The 10,037-nt window shown below is 49.8% G+C and overlaps 1 protein-coding gene across 1 annotated transcript; it reads right to left on the bottom strand.

Annotated features, from left to right (window-relative positions):
* Positions 1–1,817: 1,817 nt before the first annotated feature.
* On the bottom strand, positions 1,818–8,955 carry LOC129385449 (uncharacterized). Its single transcript, XM_055072083.2, has 2 exons — positions 8,234–8,955; positions 1,818–2,891 (listed from the first exon to the last, which is right to left on the bottom strand). Exons 1-2 carry the CDS (start codon positions 8,581–8,583, stop codon positions 2,270–2,272), a joined length of 972 nt encoding a protein of 323 aa, XP_054928058.1. The 5' UTR covers positions 8,584–8,955; the 3' UTR covers positions 1,818–2,269.
* Positions 8,956–10,037: the final 1,082 nt, after the last annotated feature.

Genomic DNA, 10,037 nt, shown 5'->3' with positions numbered 1-10,037 from the left:
GAGCTTATTCTGGAGTATTTATCCGCAGTCATGCTATGCAGCTGGACTAGCGTGGGACAAAGGGAGCAAAGCGTGTCCCGCTTCGTTTTACCTAAGCGCAGTCCCCATATATTTATCTCGCAACTCACCCATGCGCACAAGGGTCAAGAAAACAGCGTATCTCTCGCGTGTCGGCGCCCTTGACAAAACGGAAAGGCTCCCAACGCAGTTTCGATCAGTTACGCGGGTTTCTTCGTCCTGAATCTAGCCCGCACCTTGTAGTCTTGGACTGAGCTTTCGCACAGTCTTCATATATACCTAGTGCCCATCGCCTCCTATACGCCGTTCCTAGAGGAGTGCACTCGACGTTTCATAGCCTCAGGTGTCTTCATGGTGCCCGTCGCGAACACTACTAGATAAACTGCCCGCATGCCATTTTGATCCGAAAGCATCAAATGGCCCGTTGAGTGAGAAAGCCGGCGTTTTGTAGTCTGTAGCAGCGAAATGGCATCTAAAGTTCCATTGGCCGCGACGCCACATCACGATCACGCCTCGACGGAGCCGAGCGGGAGAAAGGGCACACCCGCTGAGCGATAGCGTGCCAGTTGTTGCGTGAGGGGAGAGGACATCGCCGCGACGCCACGTCACCGTCGCTCTCGGAAGCTGGCGCGCGGTGTCCGAGCCAGCACCGCAGGGTGCTGCTGCTTGCTGGTTCAGGCAGCACGCACCACTGTGGTACATTACTCGCAGCGCAAAACTAGAAGGACAGCTGAGTGACATCCGATCGGACATTAATGTTTTCACATTCTCAACTCGTAAGATATGCTTAGGTGTCTTCGTATTTTTCCCCTGTCTAATCCCAGTGTATTTGCAGACAAATTATATTCTTCCCTTCATCTCTGCAGAAAGGAAGGATAGAGAGTTGTAGCGGTCGCGTCGCGTAGTTCGAGTCGGCGGAACACGATGACAAACTGGAACCTCGTGGCTACAGTCTGTATAGCTGTCCGGGCGCCAAGCTACCGCTCGATTTGCACTTGCTTTGTACAGTGCAGTGACGACGGCATGCCACCCACCGATGCGCCGTCCTACAAAACGACACTAAGGAAGCGGGGCACTATTACTAGATTTTGGCGGGGGTTGCTGTTCGACTAGTTGTAGCAGGCTAAATCTTGATATGTGGCGCACACGAAGGAACATCTGCCCAACATCTGCTACGCCATCTGCATAGAGCCGCTGCCAACAAGCAGCTCAAGCGAGGAGTCAGCAGCTCTACCGGCTGGTTCAAGTGCATGCCTTCAAAACGGTGGAACTTACAGGCATCCTGCACGTCGAACTCCGCGTCGGCGCGAACGCCTCAAGCGGCGGCGAGTGCTCCCACGTTGGTAAAGCTTCCGCTCTGACAGCGTCGACAGTGCTAGCTCGCTAGTGCGTGCAGCGCGCGTGAGCAGCGCTTTTAAAGAAGTTACCTGTGTGTCGGCGTGAGTCCGAAGAATCGAAGTCACAGCTGCGGTATTGTAAGAAGCAACAGTTCCTACGGCAACGAGGCGGGGACAAAGTTCTATGGCTTTCGAATGGGGCATTGGGTGATAAAGCGCCTTAAAGTTAGGTCCCAACTGATTCGCGGGCAAAAATATGTCCGGTTATTTCATTTTGTTACTGTCATATTTTTGAGTGAACATCTAGTCGTGAGAGGAAACTGCCAATTTCTACAACGTTTAAAGTTGTCGGTACTTTTTAATGAAAGCGGCATAGCTAGTTAAGTAATACTATATAGGCATTGTTTGAATGTGGATTGATTCTTACGACATCTTACATAGTTTTGTTCGTTTGCTCATAAGAAACTGGAAAAAGTGCCTGCTCGCAAAGTAGGCAGAAATATGCAGGAAGCCCTTTGTGTGCAACGTGAAATTCAAATAAGAGTTCCATCCTGCTTACAACCAATATATTTTTGCAGAAGTCTGCAAGAAGTCCGCAAGCAGCTCCGTCGGCATGCATCCGTCGCTTGATACAGCTTCCAATTTATAATGCAGAAGGGGAATATAACACGGTCATTTGAAAGGGAGGAAATTGCACCCAGGAGGGTTGCACGGATGTCCTTATGATACTGCCGCTAATTAGCGCACTAATCTGTACCTCGACGCCAGCCGTCGAAGCCACCGCTTTCACGTCAAGGACATGGCCCGCTTGAGTAAAGTGTTCGCCTTTAACTATATTTCTACCTCGGAAAATAAAAAAAAACTCAGTGACGTACTCAGTCAAAAAAAAAAAGCCGGTCGTTATGGACAGCGAATCACTGATCGCGGTCGCCGTCACATTGGATCGCTACGCGACCAAGCGTGTCCGCGGCGCGGAGCGTTCCCGACGCGGACGGCGAGGTCGCCACGAGCGGCACCGATCGCGAAGCGACGGTCGAGGCTCCTGGCGGATGCACGCTGCCTATACCGTGGGAAGTGAAATCGTCCCGCCAGGGGAGAAACGAGCGCTGCCGTCTATGATGAAACTTTGCGTGCGGACGTCTATGGCGCGGTACCTGCATCTGGTAGTAGGAGCGGGCGAGCGGCACGCTGTCGTCGTGGAAGAGCGCCATGAAGCACGTGTAGGTGAAGTGGCGCACGCGCAGCTTGGGCCGCCGGAAGGGCGCCATGGTGGCTCCCGCCACGCGGTCGTACGAGCGCGCCATGCGGAACGGCGCCCAGTGCACGTGCAGCGCGCGGCCCAGGGCGGCCGCCGAGGCGCTGGTGCGCGACGCGCAGCCGTGCAGCAGCATGACCAGCATGCCGGCCAGCAGCAGGGGCGACACGAGCAGGTTGCGCGTGTCGCCGCCCTCGCGCAGCTTGCGGCTCACGTCCACCGCGAACTGCAGCAGGCAGCCGCTCATCTCGGGGGCCATGTTGAACGACGGCTCGCGGAGCCTGGAGGGGAACGAGCCTCCGTCAACACCAGAGCTGAACACAACAACATGCCGTTATCCAGCTAGTCGACAAGGCGTGAGCCTCAGAAACAGCGTGAGCCCCTCCTTTTTTCTCTAATCGCGAAGGAGTAACTACGTCAAACTTTGAGCTTTCTTTTTTTTTCGTAATATAAGTGGCATTTCTGATCACAGTGCATCAACATTAGGCCGGAATCGCTGCAACATGCATATGATACATATATATGAAACGCAAGAAACAAGCACTACAGCGTCTTCTTCATTGGGTTATCACGCTAAGTTTTATTGGCATACTTTTTTTCTGGTAGCTGATTTTCCCTTGCGAAAATGTGGTCGTCGTTGTACAGTCGGAAAGAGAAAATCCTAGCACATGTTGACCGTATATTGCGGTGATCCCTTGGGAGCTGCCATGTTTGATAAGGTAGTGACGCGTCCATTGCTGGGCTAAACTGCCTCCCTTGCCTATGCGTTTACGATGGATGTGTATGATGCCGGTTCGGTTTAGCAAACCTCTGTTTCGGGAGACATCGTAGACGGTGACTGGGTAGACGACACGAAGCTTTGTCCACTGCTTCAGAGAACATGGAAAGGCGCTTTGAAAGCTGATTAAGCTGTGTCCAAACGGCGCGAGCAGCGTATATGATCATGTTTTAAAAGCGAGGGTAAATATGTATTCCAAGTTTATGTATTCCAAGCTTATGAATTATGTATTCCAAGCTTATGAATTGAATCAGGATTAGTGTGTTTTGCTCTTCGTTCTTTATTTGGCAAATATTTTGAAGCAGCGGCTTGTCACATTTCTGCCTCAGCAAAATTCTTTGGTGCAGTCACTATCTGATTATTTCTGCCTCATCGCTCGTGGGTGTGCTCAGTTCCGATAGATTTGTCCTTGCAGCGCGCAAGGCTTCAAATGTAGTCGTTTTGTACATTGTAATAACTCGTAGAAAAGGTGTATCGCTAAGTTACTCGCTTACTCTTGTGGACCGTCAGTAAACCATGCGCTATGGTTGTAGTCCGTCATTTATTGAGCGTATATGGTGCGCATATATTCAAGTGTGCGCCCAATCACTCATTGACACGTTGGCGATAGAGTGAGCGTAAGATTCCTTGTCAGTTGGGGTAGATCTGTATAGACACTGTGCGCGAAACGTACAGGAAGCGGCGATGCTCCCTTTGTCATTGTTTAAAGAGCGGTATTCACTTTTGACGACGTTCCGGCGCTGATGAACTTTCTTGGAAGGTTAGCGATACAACGCTGGCAGATGAGCAAATTACTGTTTCCTCAAGGAAAGTCGTACATCACGAACTGCCGGTAACACGTACGTACAGTCGCAGCAACGGTCCGCGAACTTGGCTACACAGATTCATTCCATTCTTTAATATTCCAGTCACTATATTTGCAGCCAACCACTGAACACGTCTTCACTCCACATGATTCAATCCGGCATTACTGGAACACAGTGCGTTAGCGAAAACTCAGTTGCATTTCCGACAGCTGATTGCACAGAGGCAAGGTGGAAACGGTAATGGTTTCGTATTCGTGTGCTGTCACTGAGGCGACGTGCGGCAACTGCTCCGCGAAAAGGATCAATGGCATAACGAATAGTTGCCGGAAGAGAATCATGCTTTCCTAGGTACTTTGTTTCTCCCTTTCACAAGATCTCGGTCGCAATTTCAAGTGCCTACAGGGGCGCCACAGAAGCTACATCGTTCCGCCCGAGTTCTCAACAAATCTACCACATACCAAACATGCTTTGCTCGGTATGTTCTCCGTGCGTGCAAACTTTCCTCCTCAAAACGCCTCACAAACAATTCCTTAGGATGACCTGATTGCATGTGTCTATCGAATTTCAAGTAAAATAAGGCTTTATCGGTATTGTACTCGTGCACACAATATCATGGCACATGTATTCCTCCAACTCGGCACTATCTTCGGTTTCTCGCGCAGCTTGCTTACTTTTGCGAAAACAACTGCGTTAATGGGGTGAAAACGTCGCACGCCATTTGCTCCCTCAGCTTCGACAGCATTTCGCTGGTCACGTTTGACAAGCCTCCGAGACGGACTCAGCGCAAGGAAAGCGCACGGCAAAGAGTCATCAAAATATGCGCCCACAATTTGCTATTTGTGAGATGCGTAAAAACGTGCAACGATCCCACATTTGTCGGTGTTCTAGAAAACAAACTATATCAATTGATACAAGTCCATTTTATTTCGGGAATAGTTTTCTTTCAGCAAATTACCAGATATGGTAAATAATGCAATTAGGCGTACTGTACATCAAGGTAGAAAAGGCTAAGGAAATTGCGGGAGTGTTTCCAACAACCCCTGCCACTGAAAACGGAAAACACTCGAGTGTGTTTTCATAGAGCGGCCTTGCATAGAGTTTCCTTCAAAAATTACAAGAGGTAACTCTGGCGCTGCGATTGTTCAGATACCATGGGAATGATAGCTAGTACATGGATTCCTCCAATCTTCGTGCTTGAGGCTTCAAACGTTCTTCAGATATTCTTTATTGCGTTGTATCTTTCTAAATTGCCAATGACTCGTTGCTTTCCGAACAGTGCAAGGCACGTATTCTCTGCACACATGCATAGTCCTGGCAAATTGTTGCATTCATAGCGCAATGTTTTGTTTAAAATGATCAGTGTGCAAGGTCACAAAACCATTTGAAGCCAGGACTAAGTTTAGGCCAATCCATGCGCTAACCACCCTTATCTTGCCGGTTTCACTGCTATAGTCGCAGCTCCCGTACAACACCAACGCCAAAATTCTCTCTGGCAATTTTTGTAGCAAGCAATGTCCGCAACGATGCCACATATGCCCTTATATGCTCCGTGGCTTTTCATTTACGACTAGAAATAAATAAACCGGAATCCCAAGAAAACCCCTACGGACGTACGCAAGTTTGTAGGAAGCACACGTCAAATGCCGCGTCAAAAGTTGATATCACGCCCGTAAACAGTTATTGCGAATAGCGAAGCAAACCCTGCCCGCATTTCAACATCAATACTAGACACAGATTCGGCATCAGTTCAGTTTACGCGCCGCCGTGGCTGCCCACTTTGTCGTAGCGCCCTCAGCTGGAGGAGCCTTCAACGACGCCATTCTTCCCATCACCGCACTGCAACCTATGCGCTCTCCTTACTGAGCCCCTGACGCCATACATTGCACCAACACACGGAGCCCTACCTCGAACGCGCTGTTTTTAGATATATACTGGCATCACGTTGTCTACGTTGTCTCCACGCGTTGCGTTCATTCGGAGGCCCACCAGCACGACCGCGCAAATTTTAAAGCGCTTTTCCTAAACTTTCGCCGTGGCTGCTTGGTTGGTTGGTCGGTATGTCGTCCAATGCTCGGCTTCATGTAGCATAGGAATTTTCACCAACAAAGTAGTGCCAGCGAACGCATATATTTTCTGCAAATACGAGTTCTGGCCAGCAGCTATGTGTGTCTGTCCTGCTGGTACGAAATAAACCGCGACATAGCACCGGCCCATATAATGCCGGCTGAATGGTACTTCTAAAGCACGCACACCTCTTATGAAGCGTGCTATTCAATGGCTTCATTCAGCTGCTGATTTTCAAGCCCAGAAGCTATATTGGTATAGCATTGGCTCGCGGGTGCGCTTGTTATGTATGTTGCAAGTGCTTCGAAAGCAATAAAAAAAATGCAGTCATGCATCTCCGATTCTCAAATTATTGGGCAGTTTATCCCGATCCCGTACACGTTTTCCATTCGAGTATCGTAAAAGCTGCATAAACTTCATTTTAGATACTAGGCTTTTGGGGCTACACGTCACAATGTCTACTCTATGGCATAATAATCCGAACAAGAAAGAAGTTCACAGTAAGATGGGAGGCTTGAAGTTATTGACCATGGTCGAACGACCGATGTCGCTAGAGCCATCGTTTCGACATTGGGACCTTACTGCTCTTACGAATCCAAGACCCATTGAAGTAACTTTGGCTCCAGCACAATTCGCTATTCAACCACATTTAATTACTCCATGAAATAGTTCATTATTAGACGTGGTAACGTTAAGTTTAGTGGTCCTGCCGCGGAATGAGCAAATGGTTAAGAGAATGAATGACTACGAATGAGGCATGTTCAACATTCTTTGCAGGCTTCACAAGGATAACACAGACGTTCATGTAAACAGCACTGGTACTCGTCCTGGTGCTGCTTCTGTGCTGGTTTGTAGTGAGGTGCCGAGCGATCGGCACCTTGGGCCTTGGAGTCCCTGACACCTCCTCCTCGCGCTCTCCCGTGGTATCCGGAGTTGCGCCACAGGCGCCTCCTGGCAGGGAGGGACCGCAGTGGACGAATTTTAGAGTTGAAGAGCTTCAGACACGTCACGTTCTTCGAGCATCTTCATACCACGGCATGGCCCACAGAGATCGTAGTCTTCACGCTGCGGGCACTTGTAACGCACTCCTCGAATCTCCAGATAACAAACATCGTATAGAACTCTGGCATGAACTCCCTACTCTGGAGACACAACAGCAGCTGACCTTGGCAGCTGGTGTTCGTTTTTCTGAACTGGGACCACCTGCACTTCACTTTCTCTGGGCATCGATGCTAGCACAAATTTTCAACCGGTCATCTTTCGCGTTCTACAGAGCTTGTACCAGCTCTGCATCACTTGACAGGACAGTCTCGTCTCCATCAGAATTCGTACCTGAAACAATGGACTCCCCGTCAGCGAATGCTAGAAAGTCACTCCGGATTCTATCGTATAGAGTTTTGTGGTGCCGCAGGTCCTTGATTACAAATGAACGGATCTCTCCATCTTCCAGATAAGCCTAGACCGTCACTGTCATGAGGCCCACCTGAGGTTGCGACGAGGTCGAAGAGATATTCCAAAACGGTGGTGAGTGGTTCTCCAGCGTACTTATATACTCGGGCTTAAATACCTTCTGGTATATATAGCAGTTCTAATGTTCTTGACGCTTCTACCGGCCATCAAGAGTGGCCGAATATGGCAAGCTTCAGGCTCCATGAAGCCAATGTTTCGACAAGGAGACTTGCTCGTCGGCAAAGACAAGTTCTTGGCGAAAGGTTGGCTCCAAGTTGATGCTTGTTGTTCACCTGCTGTTGACCACTTCAACTCTTCATCTTCCTGTGAACATTCGTTTTCTATGGATATATTGACAGAGCAATAGAAAAATTCTGAGTATTACGCTACTGAGTTTCTGGCTACATACCTTAACGGTAATCGTGTGCAATTTCATGTCATTTTATTGACTGACATGCTACCAATACTTGAGCGATGCATTGTCTATCGCTTAATCGCAGTTCAGGTGCCCAAGCATGCGGCCTACCTCTTGGTTTCGGCGTCCTCATCGGTGCTGTCCATCTCGGAGGAGAGGTCCTCGTCAGTGGTGGCCGGAGCGGGGGCCGCACCGTGCGGCATACGGGAAAACCGTGAGGCCACCGACGTCGACGACGTCATCGAAGACGACATGCTGGAGCGACGCGACACTAGCGACAACGACCTGCGGCTCCCGCGGCGCGACCTGGCGGACGACGCCGAAGGAGACGTTGACTTGCGCCGCGACGATCGCCGGCGTCGGTGGCGCGACGACTGCGACGAAGGGACGTACTCCTCGCCCGAGTCCGACGCATCGTCATCCCTGGTGGCAAAGGTCCACTGGGATGAGCGACGGCGCATTGCGACGGCTTCCGAGAACGACGAATCGTCACGGCCGACAGAGGAGAACGCTTCTTCTTCGTCGTCGTCCTTCACGAGAAGCACGCGCAAATCTAAAAAAAACGTCGGGGCCGGCGCTTATGCTTATGTGATGGCGTTGATCATAACTTCTTGAAAAATCCGAGGACACCTCAGCACCTCTTAGTTGTGAACGCGAAAGCATTAATTGTCCACTTGAACGCTGCCTTGCGCAGCTCCCATCTCGACAACCAACTCTGGGCGACCCAGCAGGTGTATGAAGCGGCGAAGAGGCAAGACCTCGACGTCCCATCGTGGGAGGCCTAGGCCCAGCCGACTAAACTGCTGGTTCTCATTAAAGTTCTCTCTCTCTCTCTCTCTCTCTCTCTCTCTCTCTCTCTCTCTCTCTCTCTCTCTCTCAAACGCTGCTGAGCGGTCCTTCGAGTTGTGAACTCTTCGCGGGGAAACGACCGCGTTGAAACGCTTGGCAAACGCCTCCTAGATAGCGCTCATCTGGGAACCTATTCGTTCCTTACGTTTAGCCTTTATCTTGGATATATTTAATATTAAGTGCATATTATTATTCCTATCTCCGCAAGGCTGACTACCTCATTATACGCTATTTTATTTCATTTACTATCAGTTCCTTTCTCATCTTCGAGTATCCCTTTATTTTCCTTCTTGTTGTTGTTTTAGCATATTACCACCCGGTTTGTGGCCTATCCCCCGCAGTGGGTTTGTGCCTTTAAGTAAGGCAGCAGCATCAGCGTCATAATCATCATCCGCAAATGGGAATCGACGTGCCCGAGCACAAGGAAAGCGCAGACGCTATACAACTGTATCCAGCACACAACTTGAATGTTGAGCGGTTAGCCAGTCATGGCAGCTGAATAAGGGTGTTCAGTACCACCACTTTTGTTCGCACTTTCTTTGGAGCCATTGTGTCAGTCACGTACCCAGGGGGAGGCCCGGAAGAACCCCCCCCCCTCCTTGCCCACGCCACCACTCCTCTCACGAATTCCCAAAGCGCCGTCAAATCAATGTTGAGACTTGACAGCTATTCGGCGGTAAACATTTTGCGGCCTTTTTCACTCCTTTTGGATGGCGGTAGTTATCAGCATGTCCTGAAGTGCGAACATGCTTTCTCATCGATTCGGTGCAGGCGCGATTGACTGGAGATGCGTTCAGTTGTCACAACCTATTCAACGGTCACGCGCATCGCTCTTGCTTCGTTAGTTCAACCTTCTTTGTTTAGACTGATTCAGGGACCAGGAAAGGATTCCGATCGTAGTCAGCTGGTCTGTATGCTCGAGGAATGAGTTGCGGTAGGAGAAAAAAACACCAGCTGCGTTGAACTTTTCCTTTTGCTTCATTATTTCCTCGAGTGAAGGCTCGCCGCGATGCTGGCAGATCCTCGGAACTATATACCCGCGATATGGGTTAGGTAAGGTGTAGAA

This window comes from Dermacentor andersoni, chromosome 7 (assembly GCF_023375885.2).
Source record: "Dermacentor andersoni chromosome 7, qqDerAnde1_hic_scaffold, whole genome shotgun sequence".
In the NCBI taxonomy this organism is placed as follows: domain Eukaryota; kingdom Metazoa; phylum Arthropoda; class Arachnida; order Ixodida; family Ixodidae; genus Dermacentor; species Dermacentor andersoni.
The sequence above is the reverse complement of the archived record's forward strand: the minus strand, read 5'-3'. Positions and strand labels throughout refer to the sequence as shown.

Coding starts and splice junctions, on each gene's coding strand:
- LOC129385449 (XM_055072083.2), bottom strand. CDS start 8,583: ATGCGCCGTCGCTCATCCCAGTGGACCTTTGCCACCAGGGATGACGAT. Junction 2,892..8,233: donor GAGGACGCCGAAACCAAGAG/GTAGGCCGCATG, acceptor GTTCCCCTCCAG/GCTCCGCGAGCCGTCGTTCA.